The sequence below is a fragment of the Centroberyx gerrardi genome, chromosome 17, assembly GCF_048128805.1.
Source record: "Centroberyx gerrardi isolate f3 chromosome 17, fCenGer3.hap1.cur.20231027, whole genome shotgun sequence".
Lineage (NCBI taxonomy): Eukaryota > Metazoa > Chordata > Actinopteri > Beryciformes > Berycidae > Centroberyx > Centroberyx gerrardi.
In genome coordinates, this window is record NC_136013.1 from 4,194,938 (window position 1) to 4,219,036 (window position 24,099).

The 24,099-nt window shown below is 39.8% G+C and overlaps 1 protein-coding gene across 4 annotated transcripts in view; it reads left to right on the plus strand.

Annotated features, from left to right (window-relative positions):
* Positions 1-24,099, plus strand: part of slc4a11 (solute carrier family 4 member 11) — a 72,282-nt gene that overhangs the window by 14,595 nt on the left and 33,588 nt on the right. For 2 of the 4 annotated variants that reach the window (XM_078289588.1, XM_071922505.2), the window contains exons 2-5: positions 5,441-5,491; positions 8,685-8,801; positions 16,673-16,716; positions 19,498-19,726. In XM_078289588.1, coding sequence (XP_078145714.1) covers positions 5,441-5,491; positions 8,685-8,801; positions 16,673-16,716; positions 19,498-19,726 — 441 coding nt within the window. Of the gene's footprint in view, positions 1-5,440; positions 5,498-8,684; positions 8,802-16,672; positions 16,717-19,497; positions 19,727-24,099 lie in introns of all 4 variants that reach the window. The other 2 variants (XM_078289589.1, XM_071922506.2) reach the window with 2 other exon arrangements.

A 24,099-nucleotide genomic window follows, 5' to 3' on the forward strand; every position in this document is an offset into this window, starting at 1 on the left:
TGCTAGTAGAGAGCTTCCCTTTTCTGCAGAAATGTTTTGAAGCATGTCCTCTTAATTCTCTCAGTGGAAGAGCTGTGTTGTCAGTGACTGTTAAATCATGAGTATCAAAAATGCAGACAGACGAGTAACAGATTACAGATTGTGCAGGTTTCCTAACAACCCCAAGAGGCTGATAAAAACACCTCACCTCAAACATTAACTTAAACACACACAGTGCAGATATAGCTTACAGGGGAATTGTTTCTGTAGGTTTACAGAAATAGCCTGGAGGAGGAGAAAAAAAGGTAATTTTGTTTATTTTCTAGTTGAACAAGAGCCCATTTTAAGATATGGTTGCAGTGTGTGTCATACTGAACACAAGGAAATCAGCTTTGTCGCTGCGCATTTATTCTTCTTTGCACAGACAGGATCTTGGTGCATAAATGTCTTATGATGTTTGTGAAACATGTTAGTTTTTTTCTGTCATTATCAAAACCCAAGTGTGGCAAGTAAGAAATGAGAATAAGTAAGAATTATGGATTTAAATGTTATTAGATCAAGCTTTTCCCTCCTTGAGTCTGCCTCTTACCCCTCTCTCTCTCTCTCTCTCTCTCTCTCTCTCTCTCTCTCTCTCTCTCTCTCTCATGCACACACACACACACACACACCTCTGACTGCACAACTACATGTCACAAAAAGCTAACATATTAGGTACACTGAAAACATTTCCATCTGACCAAGTTATTTAATCTAGTATTGAGCCTTAAAGTCTTACAACCAGTGCTTAAAATTGCTAATATGTGAGATATTTTCACTTTTTTCTAATGCAAAGCAACCTGGCACATGAATTCTTTTGACTGAAATGAATTTATCTGGAAGGAACTAGAGGGATAAGCCTTATTTCAAGATACTGTCACTCTTCTGTCATTTTTTAAACAAGTGAAGGTGCTTTGGAATTAAGTAAAACTCTCTCACCTCGTTGGCGGATATGGCTTTACTTGTTGAGATTTTAAGACTCAGAACAATCTCTACATCTCTAATCCCTAAAATCTCTAATCTTACTCTCTAAAATAATGCTGGTGAGATGGACTTTTTTGCAGTGCATATTCCATGAGAGTGAATTGTTCACTATTCATGCATTTCTCCTGTCCAACCACATTCATTCTTCACAGATCAGGTCATTTGGTTTGCATGCAGGCATGCAAAGTAATATGCATCATCATTATCATCATATTTCTTGCCCTGTCCCTTTGCATTGTATGTGAGAGCCAGTTGTCCTTGTACCATGAGTGTCAGTGACTCTTTAGGTTGTCAGTATGTCTTGATTCACTCAATTTAACTGATTCTGCTTCTGATTTCATAACAGACCAGCCCCCATGACTTCTAATGAACCTGTCCCTAAAAGACTATCAGAGCATGCAGTATGTCAAGGTCCTTAATCAGCTCTAACAATTATCTTCATGTTGCATGCAAGCAAAGACAAAATGTATTATCCCATAAATAAAACAAATCAAGGCACAGTTCATTTTAGGTCTACTCCAAAACACTGTCTATCCAAATTGACTATCTAATATATTGAGGATCTAGTCTGCAAAAGTATCAAACTATCCTTCAAAAATGATATAATTTGTGTTTTTTTTTGCCATTGATCATTTCATAAGAGTAGGTGTCAGTGTTTTTTGGTGGATACCTAATTTTGGAACAAAACTCTTAACCTAAGCTTGTTACAATAGATCTTTATGAAGCCACAACAGACTAACCCTCCTGCTGTATTTTAATTGATCCGGCAAAGCCAGCGCACGGACAACTTGCATTCCCTTTCAGTCCCTCTAAATCTCTTTATGCGTCCTGCAGTGCCAAACAGCTCAATAAAAGCAGAGCACATGAATCTTCATGATGCCACTTCTGATCACAGCACTCAGACCAAGACGCAGTTCAAAGACGCATTGCATCCGCAGGAAGCTGCAATGATTTGCCATGTAAATAAAAGAGCGGTCCAACCGAGTACAAACCCTCCAGGAAATAATATTCTGGGTTTTCTGTTGTTCAGTGATTTTTTTGTTTTTTATGTCTATCTCTACTGAAATTAATTTCTTTAAACATGGTTTTCATGACATTCTGTTTTATTGATTTTATGTTTTTGGGGGATTTTTTGGGGGAATTTTTTACTCTTTTGTTCTTTCTCATGTTGATATTTTATTTGAATTAGGCTAATTGATTTTCAGTATTATTATTCAGCCACTTTTTTCACGTTTTTTATACTACTACTATAATAATAACAATAATAATAATAATATATTACATCGATTACAATGGAGAGTGATGTGTGTGTGAGACAAAATAACAAGTAAAAAAAGCTGGAGTTGGACTGGAACCCACAATGACGCAAGTACACTGGCTGAGCCTCAGGCTACTGAGCTGTGATGATGACTCTGTTTATTTAGTTTATTTAGCTGCACATATAAAAATGACGAAACAGCAAGGAGAGAAAAACTCACAGATTTTGCAGGTGACATAAAAAAAACCCCTAAAGGCCCTGCATGATAAAATACTTCAGCAGATCTATAAACTGTATCCTTAATGCTCATAGTCAACCTTTGTATTAAGGCTATGAAACACACCTGTAGGCTATATGTTTAATGCAACTGCTGCAGGTAAGCAGACTGCATAATAGGAATGTGACTTATTGTATAGGAAGGGGTTGGGAAAATTCATGAGGAAGCCAAGCCAAAAATAGGCTCCTGTTTATGTGACTTACATCACGATTAACGGTAATCAGTGATACAAGCCCAGCAGAGAATGTCGAAGGAATGTATCCACAAGCCTGTCATAACATGAGAATGAGACGAGGGAGTTGATTTGTACTTTTTTATTTGAATATTTGCGGTAGTCAGGCTTCCCTTGGCATCTGGGGGAAAACACTACTGGGGATACGTTTTATTTTGTTAGTTTCCTTCACCAGACACTTGTCACAATGTGGGTAAAAGTTTCTACACCTGTTCTATAATTTCCCTAAAATGTCTTGTTATCATTTTTAGCGTTCCATGTTAAACCAAGGGACACAACCAACTCATGCTTGCCAGCCAGCTGTTCCCCTTGGTTTCTATAAGGAGTGCTAGCAATGTAACAGGTGTAAGGTGTCACCAACTGTCAGGTAAAGAAAAATGACCAACTACAAGTCAAAATGTCCAAGTATTACTTGTAGTGTTTAGGGGGCTAGCCTAGTGAAGCCAAACTTCTGTCAAACTAGATACATTCTCCATTATTAGCCAGTCAGACTCCCTGAAGGTCTCTACATTGGGCTAGTAAATCATTTCATTCAATTCAGTTTAATTCAAATTAATTAAATAATTCGCCTTAATTCAATTTTCAGTTGAGTTAATTTCAGTTAAATTAAGTTTTGTTCCATTCCATTCACAATTTCCATTATCCCACAAGGGAATTTGGTTGCAAATTACCGGAAATTTATCATTCAGTATATCTAAAATATTGAGGATCTAGTCTACAAAAGTGTCAACCAAGGACATAAGTTGGCTACTATCCTTCACAAATACTATAATTTGTGTTTTTTTTGTCAAGTAATACTTGGAGATTTTTAATTGTAGTTGGTATTTTTTCTTTACCTGACACTTGGTGACACCTTATACCTGTCACACTGTAAGAGAAAAATATCTACCTCCGCTTCCATGAAACAGCAGATAGGGTTTAAAAATGCATGTGTTGATTCAAAATCAACATAGCATATGCCATACGTATAGGCACAGGCCCAGGGAGTGAGTCACCTGGTTTGTGCAATGTAAAAAAAAAAAAAAAGTCTCATAAGTGCAAAATACAAATATCTATTAAAAACACTAGAGGCTACATCATTACCTGTGCAGATTAAGCAACCTAATTGCAATGGGGATAAATGAATCCCCGGTTCTTTTCCTCTTGAGTTTAGTCAGTCTACATGCCTTACCTCAAGAGTAAAGGATGGCTCATAAAATTTCCAGCTCTGCTTTGTATAATTGAAATCACATATTGTATCTTCACTGATGCTATGCTGTAGGTTTTGTAACATCACAGAATCCTTCCAGGAGGGGAAGCACATCTCTTTGTCCATCACTTTTTCTGAGTTTCACATAGCTCAGGACCAGAGGACATTCAATTCAAATTCAACATGTTAAAAGAGCCACTGAATTGTTTTTTATGAAGCTTGTGTCAGACAATGACAGCAAGTGTTTGTTGAGAGAGATAAAGGGTATATGTGTGTGTGTGTGTGCCCATGCGTTTGCCAGTGTGTGCCTCTGTGTGTGTGCCTGCCTTTCAGTATGTGCATCTGTGAGTGCGATGGCCGTGATTTTAGCAGTCGAGTCAGGGAAATATCCGCGAGGCATGCGGTTGATCTTCGGTTATAGTATGAATATGTAAACACATCGGCTTAATGCTCGAGAAAATCCTGACTGAAGTCTGGAAGAGCAACAGCCCCCTCCCCCACCACCACCCCACCCCCTCCTTCAACAGAGCCCGAATGTCTCAATAACCTTCAAAGTACCCCAGTTCCATATCTGCCTCGTCTTTCGATGCCATACGCATGCTGTACACATCCACAGAGCCACGTGACAAACACTTCCTCCCTGCCACTGCTACCTTTATAAATGGTGTACTCTAAATTCTCACTCTGTCACCAAGCGTAACCATATACAGTCTGTGTGTTTGTAGTCAAGCTGTTCACCAGCTCTTGGTCTAGCCTATATTTTTCAGAGTTTCATTCCAAAATGAGATATCTACCATTTTAAAAATGCAACAACTGCTATTGCAAAATGATTGCTGGCCTGAAAACAAAACTCGCTATAGATTATCATTAAATGTATTAGCAAACTCAAGACCTCTGTTAAAAAAAAAAAAAAAAAGTTACATATAGATATAATACTTTGTAAGACTTCTTCTACCTAATGAATATGTTTGGAATGAAAAATGTATTTTATATACTACTTGAATACTGTGTACTATGTAGTATGGTTGTGCAAGGTGATGCTGTTCACCAACTCATTTTACATTATACTTCTACATTGACATCTCACTCAAAGCATTTAGTTGGTGCTCTTATCCAGAGTGACTTATTCTTGATGCAGGCTGTTCTAGGATGGGACTCCCAGAAAACCATGATATGACTTCCAGAAAATCATATTTCTAAAACACTACACATCTATTTTGCAGAACATGAAATTCATCAGTCAATACTTTAAAAACACAGGTCATCTCATCCTCAAAACTATAACTATATGGCTATAAGGTAACCTTTAGTGCGATTTACTGTCATGGCAGCAATTACCTTGTAAAAATAGGCGTCAGTTTTAACAAATAATGGATATCTCATTTTAGAAGGAAAGTCCTCAATTGCTCCCTGTTTGGCTTGTTACTGTCTGCCCAGATTCACCTCACTGATTACTGTTTTTCTCTGCTTTTCTCTTTCCTACAGAGGCGCCTCCCTCTGGGATGTCCAAGAATGGATACTTTTTTCAAGAAATGGGTGAGTGTGAGCCACCACCAGGACAGATGAATGCACAGTGCACTACATTTTAGGCATTTAGCTCTCTCCACAGCAACTTACAATAAGAGAAAAAGTAGAATGTGCTTAATTTCCTAAATCATCTAGATCACCGTCATTACGAGCAACTAATAATGAGTGCATGTGTTCGAGTCACAGCGCCATAAAATACAAAACATTACTGTGACCCTCGAATGATCAGGTATGATAGAGAAGTGCTAGGCAAGGACATAAGAGCTGATGAGAAGAGAGGTAGAAGGACTTTTTAATTTGAATGCTGCCAATAAAGTGTGTGGTACAGTATATGCATAGTAAAAGATGTGACTCAAAGATTAGGGCTGCAGCAATAACACAGAAAAGTCTCCCAGCTCTCACACCCCAGTGCATTTGGATATAAATAATGAACTTTGCTCCGGCTCTTATGATAACGGCAGTTTCATTACCTTCAAGCCAAGGAGAGGCACCCAATTAGTATGTGCAGCACAAGCAGTCAGGGCAGAATATGCCTGCAATGGATCTCCCCGTCTCCCCCAGCCAATTATTCCCTCCTGCAACACACCGATTCACTCAGCACATTCACGGAGGGCCCCCCGCAGGGCTCGAACGTAAACCGTCTTTATTAGGCAACCTTTTATCAAGATATAAATGCAATTACATTATCGTTGGCAAGCGAGCATTATCCACCATTGTCATCTCAGAGGTTCATTAGCGGAGATCGGTCGTCGCCCCGCCATGATGTACGCTGCCACTCGCCGTCCCCCCTCTTGCAGCTGCAGCCATGCAGCCATGCTGTCTGAATGCACTTGCTGATCAAAGGCTGCGTGTGTATTTGAGAATGAGATGAAAAGTCTAATGTGTATCCTATGTCTTGTACTGTATGTGAGGTCCTGTTGTACCTGTACCATGTCTGTCACTATTACGGATGGGACAATATACTGAAATTCAATATATTGCAATACAAAAATGTGACAATACGTATCGTGGGGCAGAAAAATAAATTGTGATATTAGCTACATTTTATTCTGCTGTAGTAATCACAAATGAGACGGCTTGCCCATCATATTTTCACAAGCTCTCCATCCAAATTATATTATTTGTTGTTTACATTCTACCAAGCCAATGCCATCACTAGAAAGATTTGTGGCTCAGAAATAAACATAATATCTGCACAGTCAGACTTTGCTGTCATTGAACATTTATTTATTGCATCGTATCGTGGTTGTATTGAATCATGAACCCCATATCACGTATTGAATCATATAGAGATATATAGAGAAAAACATATTGTCCCAACCCTAGTCACTCTGCACTCTGTTACTGTCTTAGTGGTTGATACCTCTCTGCACCAATGTCAGCAAGACAAATCTGTGTACATCCATTGTACTTGCCGAGTAATTGCGAGTGATTCTGATTCTGATAGTGTAGCAGTGTGCAGCATAGTGGTGTATTGCCCTCTTCCATATTCAAAGAGTTTCATTCCAAATTGAGATATGAGATAATGATTGCTTTGATGATTAAAACCCACTACAGAATATTAGCAAAGTAAAAAAAATTGTAACATTTTAGAAGATATAATTGTTTGTTTTTAAATAACGAGCAATTAACATCCAGCAACTATTTTCTGTTCCCTAAAATGGGTACGGTAGCGTTTTGGAATGAAACCCTTCGTTTGTTCCTCCACTCGGCAGCGGTTGCTGTCTCCCAAGGTGAAGTGAAAGTCAGAGCCCAGCCGGTGAGTCTAAAGCGCAGAGGGATGCAGGCGAGGCGACGACGCAGCGAGGTTCAAATAATGTCAAGTGCTGAGGGATGATCCTGATGCAAGACAAACTGAATGAACTGAAATTGGGGCCTCCTCACAGATAAGGTCAGCAGATAAAGAGCACGAGTATGAGATATTGTTCTCCTCGCATAAAGGCGATCGCCGGATGATATTTGGGAGCCCACTAGTTACTGTGGGATTGGATTTAAGGCTCTGCTGTGTCAGGAAGAGAGAATGGGATGAGTCATACAAACAGGCTTCAGGCTAGTTAAGTCCTGCGCTGGCGTCTTCCATACAAAATTTGTACTTTGTACACACCAGAAACCTGTGCCAACCTGGTGATTCATTGAAAAATTGCCTTGAAATCAAAATGACCATCGACCAACTGAATTTCTACCTCACTGAGCACTAGATGTCATTTTAGCGTCACGTCTCTGCTTTAGCTCTCACATAGGCCAGGATCTTTTTTGGCTAGGTATAGTCCAGTTTTAGAGCAAGCAGTAAATACATTATTACATATTTAAACAATGCATAAACAGCTGTAAATATCAAAAATATGCACCAGAGAAGTCCATTTGTACAAGATAATGCTTTATTTTTTTCATTTACCCCAGGAGATGTAGTCTTGGATGTAGACGTCACTAAACTTTCACTTCTAAACCCCATGTAGCCTCATTTTAGCCTAGACGTCTATAACCTTCTTCTCTTCTAATCTTTTAAATGGCTAATCAACATAAAATTGCTCAGTGGGACAATTTTCTTTGACACTATGTGACATCATTTTAGTTTAGTTTAGGTTACTAGATATAGAAAAGCAAGATTGTCTGAGAAGAAGAATTAAACTAATTTATAATTCTCTCCCAGATAAATCAATGACAATACGTATTGCTGCTTACAGGTTCTTCCTTCTATCAGGGACTTCAAGACAGCATAGCTTTTCTTTTTACTAAATAAAAAGATAAGAAAAATAAGAAATTATTTTATTTTATGTCACTTTTGAAACATGGCAGGCTACATCTTTGGTCATCTTGTCTTGACTGACCTAACACATCATCATTTGCCAACAATTACCACTCTAAACATACTCTCATATCTTTTACCCAAACAAATAAAACAAATAATGTATTTGCTAATCCTGTTTGAACCAAGGTCTCATACCAGGGTGGGAAATTATTGCCAGCTACCAGCAAAATACTGGTTAATTTGGCTGTTATCTTGGTAAGTTTGTTGACTGTATCAACCACTTTAGCAGGTAAATAACTCTTCTATCCTAAAAATCTTGTTGCCCAGTGAAATGGTGAACGTGGCTGGTAAATTTTGGGACTTGCCAGCCACTGTGGCCTGAGGACAATAAAAGTGAGTTTTTCTGGTAGCTGGTGAGGTCCAGGAGGTGACCCTGTGCTGTTGTGTCCCCAGAGCAGCGGGAGGCGGAGCAGGAGGAGGGCAGCGAGGGCCGAGAGGAGGGACAGGACTCGCCGATCGCCTGCGGAGATGACATCCACCTCTATGACAACCAGATCAGCCCCGGGCCAGGTCAGTACTGAGAGAGAGAGATTGGAGGGGGAGGTAAGGAGAAGGGAGAGAGAATGAGGAATAGAGAGAGAAAGAAGGAAGGAGGCGAACAGAGCTGGATATGATGGAGATAAAGGGAGAAAAAGAGGGAGGGCGAAGATAGGGAAGGAGGGAGATGGAGAGATGGAGAGGGAGGTGGGAGTGATTGAAGAGTGATGGAGAGGGGAGGTGGCAGAAAGTGAGCAGGGAAAGGAGAGAGAGGGATACAGGAAGAAAGAGAAAGAGAGGGGAGAGGTAAAGAGGGGGAGGAGAGAGGAGAAGGGGGAGATTTGTGTGAGAGAAAGAGAGGCAGAGGGTCAAGAGAGAGGATATTCTTTTCAAAGACCTTTTACGAAAACCTTTTTGTATCTCAGAATGTTTCTTTCCTATGTTGATCTCAGATCTATACTAATTTAAAAACTACTGCAGCTGAATCTTGGTCTGCTGACTTGAATGGGTGTTGTGCTGTGCATGGACAGGCTTCCCACTGCAGTGAATGTGTGCCATAACCTATTTGCCTGGATAAAAAAGGGTTAAAAGAAAAATTTGAGAACTGCCACTCTGAATATGCCTCTGCAAGTCAATGATTTCTCCTGCTGTTCAACTGTGTGATCAATATCGCCAGATCATTTTTTGTTTCTCACCGTACACCTCAGCCTTTTTGGAGGTTTTTTAAATCATAATGTGAGGCACCTTCTTCAAAGGGAATGGATGCCTGCAGTCATGCCAGATCTCCACCACATCATTCAAGAAGAAAGCAAAAGAAAACACCTCCCCAAACCTCAAACATTTCTACTCTAATTTCTACTGAGGTCCGGTGGGGTCTGAGGCTGAGGCTGAGTCCATCCAGAGCCTGATGGCAGGTGTTGACTTGACAGACAGCTCCTCAGCTGCAGGTGCAGATGATTTTGACCCCATCACCAGAAACCCCACAGGTCAACAGGTTACCGTTGCCATGGCAACAGTCACAGGTGCACCTCTGAGAGAGAGAGAGAGAGAAAGACAGAGATGCCCAATCCCTTTGAATGTGACAGGTGACCATGTCACTTGGGCTGATTCTCCATACATAGTAACACTTAAGGCATCTGACAAGAGAGCTAGGAGAGGTGCAAGTTGTGAGCGAGTTAGAGGAAGAATAACAACTAACAATGGCTAAAACTCGGACAGGTTGGACAGAGTTGGACAGGTGCCATGAATGTCAAGTCTAAAATAATGTAACATAACATAAAGTGGCGTATTGTACAATAGCGTAGCAGAACAGAACATATTACTGTTTTTATCCACGTGCGCGGATTTCTATATTACTGATCTGGGCATATCCCTATCAATTTTTTTTAAATGTTATTTTGTCCCTACCACTAAATATAGTCATTAAAAAAGTTGCCTATAGACGGCCATCAATCCTGTAACATATGAATGCACTGCTCTGTTCTAACTGACCCAAACTGAGGCAGGAGGATCGGCCTCAGATGAGGGGAGACAGGCCAGCAGAGTTGAGGTGTTTACATGATGATGAGATTAGATGATGTAGAAAGTTAATAAAGCTAAAATAATTCTTCCTGGTTTTCCTTAAGACAAAGCTAAAACTGTTGTTGGTGCTTTCCTATGAATACAATTCTAAATATATAATACAAAATATAAAAACAATCAAACTAGAACGACACAATATGCAACACTGCCATTTAGGGGTTCAATGCAGTGTGCAGTAAAAACGTGCATGAGCAACAGAAAGGTGACATTGCTTGGCTCGTCAATAGGCAAATCTTTACAATTTAGCTATTTAAATTTCAAGTTATTAGTATAGTGATAAATGCAGTGTTTCTGTGAAAAGCTCTATAAGAGCTGTCAAATTATCACAATGCCTGCAAAGTTATCAGAGTATTTGTCATATGCCCTAATTAATTTTTCAGGGTAAATAAGGATAAAAACACCATCAGAAATTGGGTTCTGGCAGTAAAATCACTTGAATTCCTGAAAAGATCTTAAATGCTAGTGAGGCCATAAATCATGCCAAGTAAAATGCACAGAATTGCATGTCAGCAAACTCCCCCCCCCCCCCCCCCCCGCCTTAATCATCCCTAACACTTCTAAAATGAAATCGACACCCTTACTTTTAACCAAAGCACCTCAAAATCCCATCAGTGTATTCATATTTAGTACGGGAATCCCAAACCCAGGCAGTGCCAGTACCATGCTCTATTCTGTATACAGCTACACAGGAATATGTTGACTTCCCACTATTATCATCAGGCAAAATTCTCAACATTTTTGTAATTCCTGTGTCTGTTCCCACGTACGGTGCATTATTCAATGACATCACAGCTGCATGTTTGTTAGTGTAGTTTTTGTTTTCATGCCAAGCTTTCTCCCCCCCAAGTCTCGTTGTCACATACAGTTGACCCTAATGTCATTAGTTGTTTGCGTGCCTGTTTCTGCTTTTAATTTATGTCACAAATTATTATGTTATTTCATTATTCCACATCAGCGGGCCATTTGCATCCACCATATCAAATCAATGTAAGATTCTGAACAGGACTTTTAATCACATCCTGTCTGGCTAAATAAGCAGTGGTTTGGAAAAGCAAATAGCTCAGTGATTCCATCAGACCCAGAGACAGCAGCTCCTACCTAAATCTAATTTCAAAAACATCTGTCTGTTATAATTAATTCATTCCTCTCTCTATATTTAACAGTGGCTTATTTCATGAGAAAATTTAGTCAAGCTTTGGATGCTTTCATATTTCTGGTCTCTTGCCAGCATTGTTTCAGGGACAATATTCATCTTTAACTTTTTGGTATTGTGCCTGTTGGATGTTTCACTGCACCAGACCAAAGATAAATTTGATAATGGTTTCCAAGATTTGAATTACTCGAAGAGCATTTGATTTAATGCCCCAAACGCTTGAACAGCCTCCAAAGCCCTGCTGTGCTGTAGTCTTCTTTTTACCACTGTGCTCTTACTGCAGCGCCATGGTCATCAAGAGGCAAATTCAGGTCAGGCATTCAGTTATGAAACACTTCACTTTTCTATCCTGTGAGCAATCAAAGGCAGTCATGGTTTACACCACCTGAAAAAATAATTTTCTACAAACCATGTGTGCTCTTTATCAGGCAATGTCAATTCAATAAAGCAAACTAAAAGACATTGTGAAAATTTAATGATAGCTATGAATCTTCACACTTTAGCTGCAAATGTTCCCCTCCCACAATCTTCTTTGGTTATTCAGAAAGAAATATACAGAAACAAGAGTGGAGTTCCAACCCCGAAACAAGGGGAAGGGAAGGCACATTTTAATGATTTAAGATAAGTGGATTTCAGTGGTCATGCATCTGTTTCTCAAAAACAGCAAAATATGTGACAGAAGACAAGGCAAAGATGTTGTATTCATTGTCAGAATACAGGAAAAGTTGTGACAGCGTCGGTAAAATGAGACAGTTAACGGGAATTTTAGCACAACTACAATGGAGGTTATTCAGAGAAAAATTTTCATGTCTCTAAAAATTCATCGTAGAAGAGGCAGAGAGACCAATTTCACCCCCCACAATAGCCTCAATAGACCAGAATGCAATGCAGGTACAAGAAATATTGCATTTTGCATAAGGTGCGCGACTCACTTTTTCTTGACTGGAAAACCTCTCACTCCACTATTGCTATCGCTCTCTCCATCTACACATAAAACCCACAATGTTCAGGCACGTTCAGCTACATTCTCTGGAGGATCTGGGATTCTGGGAAATGTAGGAAATCGCTAACTGAATTAGAAGTAGATGAGGCAGGTTGAGGGAAAATGGGTACACCAAAAAAGTGAAAACACATCACAAACTAACTCCTGGAATGCATTGAACATCATATATTGATCATAACAATGTAAAAGTATCTTAGGGTGGAGTTTTCCTTTAATGGGGAGCCTTTCTGCTCATGTCCTTCCCCTGCATTTCTGTGTGCTGTGGGAGTGTACATTTGTACTTGTTCAAACACTTGTTTTTAAAAGAAGAGTAAGGATTCCACACCCCTTAGCATTTTATTTCTTTTACTGAGACAGTGGGAAGGCCGAGAAGGAGGCAGAGTGGGGGAGACACAGCAGAGAAGCTTCTGATGTGAATCCATCTAAGCCAGCAGGGGTGCATGTGTTTCCAGAGAATGGGGTCCTACCCACTACACCATCTCTGGACACCTTTTACAAATACCTGAAACAAAATGTCTATTTCATACTGGATTGATGCTCCTTCAGTGGTTTATTCAGCAACATTTTACCTCTAATCTTATGTAAGTTTTAACCCTTATGTCTGTTTATTGCCTTGTCTTTTTTATGAGCCGTCAAACAAAATGAACACGTCAAAGACAATTTTTTGACTAACTTGTGACAGACAATTACGTTTTCTGAATCTGAATCTGAACATTTTGACCTCTGCTGGTCTTCGTCATGCATGTTGGGTGCAGTTGACATCAAAACATTGCTGATTATTCAGTGGGTAGTCTGATCCAAGCAATAGTCAAAGCTGCAGCCTGGGTTTTTTTTGTTTTGTTTTATCATACGTATACTTAAAAAAAATGAAAATAAAAGTAAAACACATGGATTTGTAACCAATATACTATATACAAATCCAAAATCTCTGCTAGTGTGTTCTTTACTTGGTTTGGTGATAACCCTTTTGCATCACTGTTGTACCTGTAATCCCAGTAAAAAATGTCATCTCGGGTATTATTGCTACTGTGAACCGCTCACAGAGCATCAATCCAGTGGTCTGTATTAGATCTTTTTATCTAATACATTATCTCACCTTTTGTGTCATCTGCCTGATTAGTATTTTAGATGAGGATATGTTATGCTCTTGCCACACACAGATAGGTAGCAAAAATATTGCAGAAAACCCACCAGAGAGTCAGCAATACATTCTGCTTAATATCGGTGTAGAAGTATTATCCGTCAAAGCTAAAAAAAAGAAAAAAAAGAAAGTGATTGGCGGTAGTTTTTCAAGGAACTGCAGTCGGCATTGTTGAAGATTAAAAATTGAAGACCTTGCTGAAAATAACTATTGTCATTTAGTAATACGAGGATTTTGTTTATTTGTTCTCTCCCTCTGCTTTTATCATTTTGACATCATCTTATCCATTCTTCTCTCTTCAAAGAACTTTGTCACAAAGCCGTCGAACGCTCTCTATAAATAGAATTGATTTCATGATTATGTTTCTGCCAGGGCCGGGTTCAGTTCCATTTCGGTTCAATCAATTTTGCTTAATATTGAAGCGAAAGAGTCATGAAGGAGGACAGGCATAGTCTCTGATGCTGGAAGCTTGAAGATTTAAGCTTTGGCCAAGGTCATCACCTGACCTTGATAACCCTGAGTGGGGTGTGTTTCATCAACACAATCAATCAATACACTGAGTGTACAGAACATAAGGGACACTCTGCAGAGAATGGACTGACCAGTTGATCCAGATGGCAGCTATGTTCCCTTTTCGATTTCACCTAGAGATGGGACGATATATCGAAAGTCAATATATCGCAATACAAAAATGTGACTGTATTGTGGGGAAGAAAAATGAATCGGAATATTAGCTCCATTTTATTCTGCTGTAGTAATCACAAATGAGACAGCTTGACCATCACAATGTTCCCCATAGAAATTATATTATTGGCACTTTGGAATGACATTTTTAAATTGTTGTTTACATTCTATCAAGCCAATGCTAGAAAGATTTGTGGCTCAGAAATAAACAAAATTCTCCACAGTCAGACTTTGTTGTCAGACTTTGTTATTTATTACATCACATCGTGGTTGCATCGAATTGTAAACCCATTATCGTCTATCAAATCGCATTGTGAGATTAGCAAATCATCCCATCCCTAATTTTATCTCATCATTTTACCATTGAAGCATCTCACCATTCAAGAAGAAGAGATGTACAGTAGATGAGCCTTGAGACAATTGAGACATGGACTGAGCAAAAAGGGGCGCAATTCAATATTAAAGGCAATCCTGTTTTGTACACCCAGTGTTTATTCCTACTTTCTTAACTTGTCATAAGCAGGCAATGTTATGGTAAGCAGCGTAAGGCATTTACATTGTATACATTCAGCTCACTTAGTGTAAGTGAGCAGGTATGCTCAAGGTCACTTCAACAGGACACACTGCCTGTTGTGGGAATCGTTATCTTTCAGTTACAAGATGGCCTCTCCTTCCCACTAAACCATCCTACCATTCTTACCACCCTGCAACCCTCTTTTCCATGGCTTTGAACCGCTGAGATATCACAACACTCGACTCTGAAGTTACGTAACACTCATGATTGACTGAATATCATCAACAATTAGCGCTACGTCGATCGGCCTTTAAGAGAGGAACCACGGGGGGAAACAAACCTGTGTCACGTTTTAACACTTCCTCTGCCTAATCCTACCCCCAAATTCTTCTGGATTACTTTAAGCCATACAGTATATCGAGACATACAGAGGCCATTAGAGGGAGGTGATCGTTTGGGACTAGATAATCCTATATGAATATATGAATATCTCCTTACGGCTGCAGCCTGACAGCAATTAGAGCTGCAGCTCCCTCTCCCCCTGGGAGCGGATCAACCGAGCCGTGTGCTTTTGATAGCGCGGCTTTGATGAACCAAATCCAGCGCATACGACACGTGCCCCCTGCGATAGTCTCATCACAGAGGTAGGGGTTGAGGCTCTCTTCCCCCTGCACTGCCTGCAGGGTTTCATGAAGGCAAGGTGTTTGGTGTGGCGATCAAAGCTCCCCCTTCTGCACACTCACACACACACGCACACATTCACTTGGGGCTAGATTATTGATATTATGATATTACAGTGGTTTCCTAAGGCTTATTGGCTTGTTAAAGGGGGTCTTCTTGCTTTTCCATTGCTGGAGGGAGGAGTTAAAGCATTGATTGATTTCCAGACAGAGCTGACACAGTGCATCACGCGGAGCAGAGGAGGAAAGCCCATCGTAACCTAATAACGTCCTCCCCACAGTAAACGGTGATAAGTGCGTTATGTAACGGCGGTGGCGGACTATTTTATGAGAATCAGCAGGATACTGCCAGACTGCTAGTTATGGACTCAAGTGTGTGGAAAACCGCACTCCCGTGGTCTGTCCCCATATTGTTTCCCAACACAATAGGAGCAGCCGTGAATGTAAAAGTTCTTTTTTTTTCCCACATTTTTTTTTGGAGACTGGGAAAATCCAGACCTTTGTACTTTATCTAAGGACCGAGCACTCGCCTCGGCTCCACAGAAGTGTGTATTAAAGCCTTATCAGTAAAGGACTTCCAATCCCTGTTCAATGAGAGCTTTTAGAGACTTGCCTCTTGACATTTTCATCACTATTAGAAAAGGGTCTTAGGCTCTCCTTCTTTACTTGCTGAGCAGTTGTTACTTGTGATCTTTTTTTCAGAATTTGTAATGTTATTGTTGAATGCTCTGTTGGTTATAAATGAGTATGCCTTGAACTACTTGCAGTATATTATAGTTACCATATGTTACCATATATTTGGGTTAAAAAATATCTAAAGTATCTCAAATATCTTTCTGATTCTATAACAGCAAATGCTGGTATGTTGTATAAAAACTCTCGTATGTAGAGTCACATGACCCTTGTCAACAATGTATTTATACAACAGTCACCTGTTGACTGTTGATGAGTGAGGCTGATGAAGCCTGGTTGAAAAATTGCTCCAATGTATCACATTAAAGATGTGTCAATATGAAAGAGGTGTGAAGCCTTTCGGTGTGCGGTAGAATACTTTAATTCTTGCAGATATACAGTATATTGTGGCGTTTAATTACAGTACAAAAAATGTGTATATCTAATTGTTCTCCTCTTGTTTTATTTTCCCCCAGACTCTGATGACTCTGGATGCGTGTTACTGAACACATCAAGAAGGGTAAGCCTATGTCACTCTGAATTATCTGTAACATAATATTACTGATGCAATCCACCTAAATGAAAAAAAGGTGATTGTTGGCAGTCAAGGAACTGAAGACATTGCTGAAGATGAGTGCAGCCATTTCAAGTTCAGTTCAAATCTCAATTGTTCTGTAAGGGAATTGTGGTTAACTGGTTTTTAAAGGTTTAAAATACACATCTCAAATCCCCATAGCATACATCATACCAACAAGCCCCAAGGGAAGTGCCAGTTGACTAGGTTTATACAGTGAAAAAAAATACAAAGTTCCTATGCATCATTACATCTTTATTGTTTTCTTACAATTTGCTTTCTGAACTACTAAACAGGCTGTTTCAAGCCACCAGTGTCATATGTCCCATTAGCTTATTGGTGTTTAAATCAATAGCTAGTTTAGAGATGATTGATGGGAACTAGGGATAAGCCTACGTAGGTGCCCACTTTACAACCCCAGTGACAAACCCACACTCACACATGTACCCTGTAATATTTAGATTAGGTGGTCAGTGAATGTAACATTTAAATTAGGTGGCTGGAGAATGGTACTGTTTGCTGTCACCATGTGTGGGTTAGTGCATCATTCTTTTGTCATCTGAATTGGGCTTCTGTATGAATGCTCACCCGGGATTATGGCACAAAGGATTAGAAAATCAAATTTTGTGTATTGGTAAATGCATGTAAAGGGTTTCATTACAAACTGCTACAAATCCCATTTTTGAAAAAAAAACCATGCTACCAGAAGTTAAGCGCTTGTTTTATCCCCTAAAACAGTAATCTCCAACCATGTGCCATCGAGAGCCATGTGTATGCAGGTTTTCATTCCAACCAAACACTCCAGCAGCTCATTTCACTGATTATTACACCTTCAACCAGAGCGGAGGAACTAATCACTGAAATAAGATGGTGTAGTGTACGGTTGGAATAGCACATGATTGGAGACCACTGCTCTAAAATGTTCGTGTTCTGTAAGTAAATGGTTCAAGATGCCTAATAACTTTAAATATTCAATAATAACTTTTATGTCACTTTTTTTTCCAAATGAGGAGTATATGGAACAAAACTCTCCATGTGTAGAATAAGCAGTCTAATTGCAGTGAGGATAAATTAATCCTTCCTCACTACATGCCTCTCAATTTCAGCTCGTTGTGCCTGGCTCATGCCAGCAACTTCTCCTGGATATTTTCACTAATCTTCCCATTCTGTTTTACAGTTTTGTTTGTTTGTTCTCTCCTTCAGATTTTTATCAATCTCACATGGTCGCAGCCGTTCTTCCCCTCCAAGAATTTTGTTATGAATCTGTTTATTTGCAGCGCTCTATAAATAGAATTGATTTTGATATGGTTGTGTTTCTGCCAGGTCCGTGTTCTTTTCACTTTTATTATTAACAATTCAGGAAGTGGAGTTTCCTCAAAATTCAAACACTGTTAAAGATCCAACCTACAAGAATAAGAATCACTTTAATCACCAAATACAATTAATGCACAGGACTTTGTCATCGTGGCAATGGTGCCACAAAGACGAAAATGTTGACAACTTACAGTTTCATGATGCATACTAACACATATAGTACAAGGACAACAGGATCTCACATGCTGTACAACACATATAACTAGGAATAAATGCTCCACCGATATCAGATGAATCACAGTGCACACTTCAACTGAATCATTTGACCTGAAGGTAAACTGACCCCAACGCCGGCAGAAATACAACCGTATCAGAATCAAATCTATTTATAAAGAACTATATACAAATAGCTCCATGGTCTCTAGCCCTGGTCTTTCTGCTGGGCTGTTTGTTGTTTTGTTTTTAAAAGGACAGTAGGGGATCCACTCACCTTTAGTATTTTTGTCCCCGCGATCAATGAAATCCAGGGGGGGGCATGGATCAGGCTGTGTTGGTCCGTCTGTCCATTCCTCCATCTGTCAAATGTGAAATCTCAGGTGATATCTCAGACACTACTGGTCCGATTTTGACAAAACTTGCAGGAATTATGCATTTTGGCACAGTGTTCTGTGCAAAAAAATACACTAATTGGCCTGATGGGGGATCATTAAAGGTCAAAATTTCCAACTTTGAAAAGCCCTAAGTCCTACACCACAAGTACAATTGACACAGCACTTTCTACATGAATCCAGCATTCTTCGCAAATTACCCTGATTGGCGTAATGACGGTGCTATAAAGGGGAACATTTTTAAGTGATCTCAGACATCACAGCCATTTAAAAACATTACACTGGTTGGCCTGATGGGGACGCTATAATTTTGAACTCAGATATGATATCTGAGACACTAATTGGCCTGATGCGGCCAACCCCGGCAGAAATACAACCATACAACCACATCAAAATCAAATGATGCCGGAGGTCCAATTTTGAAGAAACTTGGAGGGATGATGAATTTTGGCAGTATGTTCTGGTGTTATAATTACACTGATTGGCCTGATCCGGACCTTATAATTTAAGGTCAAAATTCTGAACTTTGAAAAGCCATAATTGCTACATCATTGGTCCGATTTTAATGAAATTTGGAGTAGTGATGCATCTTGTTACTGACTTGCCAATGGGCTGCCTGCATCATTCAGGGGGGACGACATGAGTACTTATGTTATTCTTACGTTATTCCTTATTTAAACAGTATGCAAGTAGCAAGGGAGACAGAGTAGGGGAGAAAACTCAGGATTCAATCCTGACCAGTGGGGGCACAGATGTGTTTCCAGAGGCACAGGACTTAACTCCTCCTCTGACTTTTTTTCCACAGTATGTGAAGCTGATGAACTTTGAGGAGGAGATCCGGGCACACCGGGACCTGGATGGCTTCCTGGCAAGGGCCAGCATCCTGCTGGACGAGACGGCGGCGTCCCTGGACGACGTGCTGAAGAGGATGTTGCACCATGTGGGCCAGGACAGCCACGCATCGGAGCCCAGTTGCAACTTCGAGGAGGTGATGAGCATGCTGTTCACTGATGCCGGAGCTCAGGAGGTCAACGGTGAGCAGGGACCCTGTCACAAACACGCATGTGGAAAAACGTGTGAAAATGCATAGAAATATACAGTCACGGACACAGTTGTAGACACAGTCACACATAAAACACAATATCTTAGAGAACCAGTACCATCTATGCCTACCTGGCATCAGACCAAGACCTGTAACATCTGACCAAACCTAAAAACATCTGACATCTGCATGTGTCAACACCTACCTTGAAAAATAGCCTTACCCCATGCTCAAGAGCAGAATTGTCAAATACACTTGAGAATGGTTCAAGAAGCTTGCGAGACGCTGTCTGAGCCGAGGCTCTCCGTTTGCCCACGGCCTTTTGAGCGGATGCAGTGTAAAGCTCATTGTGCTGAATCTTGTCGGCAGGCGTTTACATGTGCAGACATCAGACGTTTCCAAGGAGAAAACTATCAAAGTAGATCTCCTCTTATGCGTAAACGAACATATGCCGAGTGTAGCGCAGATGTACCAGTTAGGTGTTGCAGGTTCTGGTTCTCTAGCATGATGGCGGAAATCCAACTTCATATCCATACATGCATGTGGACAAACACGCGCATGTGAACACACACACACACACACACACAAACAAACAAAACTGTTTTAAGTAGAAGAAGAAGTTTTTCCAGTGACCATGTTGAAGCAAAACCATAAAGAACAACACCATTGATCATCAAGATGAACAGAATCCAGCTGTGTGTGTGTGTGTGTGTGTGTGTGTGTGTGTGTGTGTGTTATTTTTATACCTGTCCAAGTAGTAGTTGAATAATTTGTTAATAATAATAATTTGTTTGTAGTTGAGTGTTTGATACTTTTTCTTACTAATATTCTGGTGCAGTAAAGGGCACCCATGTACCTAAAAACATTGCAGCTACGTTCCATTTTAAGCAGGTTGCCTCTTTATTCATGAATACCCTGCCCTTTTTTACAATAATGTTAAATGAATTAAAAATGTAATTCCTTGTTTTGTAAAAAAAAAATGAAGGGTTTCATTTCAAAATGCAATATTGATTTTAGAATAGAATATTTAATATAAAATGCTCAAGATCGCTAATAGCTTCAATGATATTCAATATTATTGAATTACTGAGTTTTGCTTATACACACACACACACACACACACACACACACACACACTGAACCTCCCCGTTGGACCTTGAAATGTTAATGAAAATGTTAAGCATACCTCACACCCTTCAGATATTTAAATTCGTTTTTAAAATGTAGTTTTCCAGGTCTGGTGCCCTTTCATCGGCTTACGGATCCTTGTCACATTAGTCCGGTCCCTTCAGCTCAGCAGAGACTCTTGGTTAAGACGTATCTCCCCAGCCCATTAGAGCAGGAGGATTCTGCCCGCTTACATAACAGTATATAGCCATTGTTGAAGTCCCACTGTCTCCTGCAAGCTGGCTGAACTAACACTGCATCCCCAAAAGATATATATGTTTAGAAAAGTCGAGTTTTGCTTTCCTTTCAGTAGATGTTATGAGGATTGGTCTAGTTAACCAGTTGGTCGAAGACCAGGCTGTATAGCATTCAAGAAAGAATTGATAATACTATGCAGATGCAGAGTAAATGAATGAGGGGGGACAATGTCCACCACTGTAACGTGGAGGGAGTGACTGTAACAGATGAGAGAGTTTTGCGGGCTTATATGTCCTGTGTTTCCCTGGCTGCCGGGGCTAGTGCCGGCGGATGGTGACGGTTAGTCAGAGGTGGGTGGTGTGTGAAGCTCACCCTGCACAGCCGCCTCTGACAGATCCGCGAGGTGATAATTGACTTCTGTCATCGATCACTCACTTAGCTTTTCAAATGGCTCTCTGAGACTCTCAAGCTGTGGTGGCTGCTGCTACTTGACTGTTTCTTTCCCAGAATGCCCCAGAAAGAGGCTAGAGAGGAGGCTTCTCTGTGTGGCTGCCATCTTAACAACAGGGCTCCCTGTGCAGGTCTGGGTAGTCTGGAAATGTTTGGAAAATGAGTTTGAGCATTTCCAGGGCTTGAATGAATTTGGGAGTTGTGCAAAAAAGTCTAGAAAAATAGGAGAAAATATTGTTTATTCCAGTGATATTTATATTTGTTGTGAAGACAAAGAATTTACAGCTCTAGATTCACAGTTGACAGTTATATTGCCACCACAAAACCACTATCTGCATATATCGTCCAAGTATGGCATTTTGAAATGGAAAATGTGCAGGAACCCTGTCACAACAGAATACTGTGTCTTGCTGAATTTACGTTTCATTCCAAAATGAGATGTTCATCAACAAAAACACTGACACATACACTGGCAAAATGACTGCTGACATGAAAGTAAAACTAAATCAGTAATCAAGTAATCACTAGACAACAATGAGTGCTGAAGATAATAATAATAATTGCAACAACTGAACATTTTGAAAATTATGCAACATATAAATAAATAAAAAGTCTTCAGATTTACAGGTTGAAGCAGATGTGCAAATGTGCTTCGCTATTTATCAAATCATCTCTACAGATGGATGTACCATATATACAGAAATATGTACAGAATGTGCGGATGTGTAAAATGTACAGATGGATATACAGAAATGAGTCTGGGCAGTCTGGATGTACAAAGATATTTTACCTAAAGAGATATTTGAAGAGTCCATTTCCAAGATGCTATGAATCCATTTGGGGAAAAAAATCATTACCTGAAAATCACAGAAGAGCCAGTCTGTAAAAGTGTTATCATTTTGGGCTTAAATTACCTATTATCCTTTGTTCTGATTTTGTACTATCAATCATTTTGCAAGAATACGTGCTCCTTTTTTTTCAAATGGTCGATATCTCATTTTGAAATCATACTCTTCAGTGTAGTATTTTGGAATGAAACCCGTTCAGTCGGACTGAGAAGCCCATGGTTGTTGGTAGGATCCCCAAATTGAAATTATGAACATTCTTATGTGAAACTGTGTCATGTTGGCAGCAAGAAAAAATCTCTCCGGGGGAGGAACAAAGGCTCTTGCTAGGGGAATAAATTTATATTGTATGGAAGTATGTTATCGATAGGATATATCTCTTCAGGTATTAATTTCTCCCGTATCTATGTTCACTCTCCCATACTGGGTGATTCGGCTGTCGAGCAGACCAGCTCATTTGGAGTGTAATACTGTACAGCTGTGAGATAAAGAGAACAGGGCGAGATTATAACAGGCACAGAAAGAACAGAGAATTACAGAAATGAAAAGATGAAAGCCCACAGAGATAATTAGTCTTGCTCCAACTTGTACAGAAGAGTCGATTTTTGGAGGCCAACTTTTACTATTTTTTTCTTTCACTTTTGTCTTGGGATTCAGCAATGGAACACAATATACACAGTGTGCATATGAAAAAAGAGCAGCGCGCCGCTGATGATGCAATGCATTGATAACAGTAATACTTCTACTACTACTACTTATACTAATAATCCTACTACTAATACTACTACTAATAGCAAAAAATAATACATTTCATTCATATAATGTTTTTCAAGATACTCAAAAACGATGATGATTGTAGGATGCTGAAGATAATGGTGATAGTGACGATGATGATAATGATGATGACGATGATGATGATGATGATGATAATAATGATCATGGCGGCTGCTACAGAATGACTGATTGTCAATGTTTTGACTAATAATCTTTTGTGTTTTCCTCTGTGATGCTGTTTGCAGCTACAGTGCATGGAGCTACGTGTGGTGCTGATTGTGTGTCCTATTTGTGATGACTGTATCATAATTTCTCCCTAAATTGCTGTCACCTTTGATCGATCTAGCCGGCTCTCCACTTTGCCTCGATTTGCATAATCCTCCCCTGTTTTTTTTTTTTTTTTGTGAGCTCAAATCAAACTGCAAAACAATCACATATTCATAATTTTGAATATGCAAAGGGGAGGGGGAACTCCTCTGTTAAAACAAGGTGCCCGTACCCCTGTGGTGAACAGTGTGTCTTTGCTGTCGCAGAAAAAAACATGTAACTGCAATTTTGGTGTTTTTCGTTGTCTTACTTGCATTGAAAGTTCACAAAGCCCTTTCTGCATTCTGTGAGTTTCATGACTTTCGGAACCTTGAAACCTGTTAAAACCCCATTGTATGATTGTATGAAATACAAAGCCGTCAATGAGAGCATGAGCATTCTTTTCTGCATTTCTGAAAAACTTGCTTTGTGCAGATACATGTTTTTTGTCCAACAGTAGGCATATATTCTGGAAATAATTAGCTCCGTTCAACAGGAAAGGTGCTGTGTATTTCTGAAACAATTGACTATGCATCTCCGTTATAATAATGTATCTCTTCCAGGCCAGCGGCATGACTTTTCACAGCGAAAATCTCTCGGTAACAGTCTGGAGGAATGATCAGAA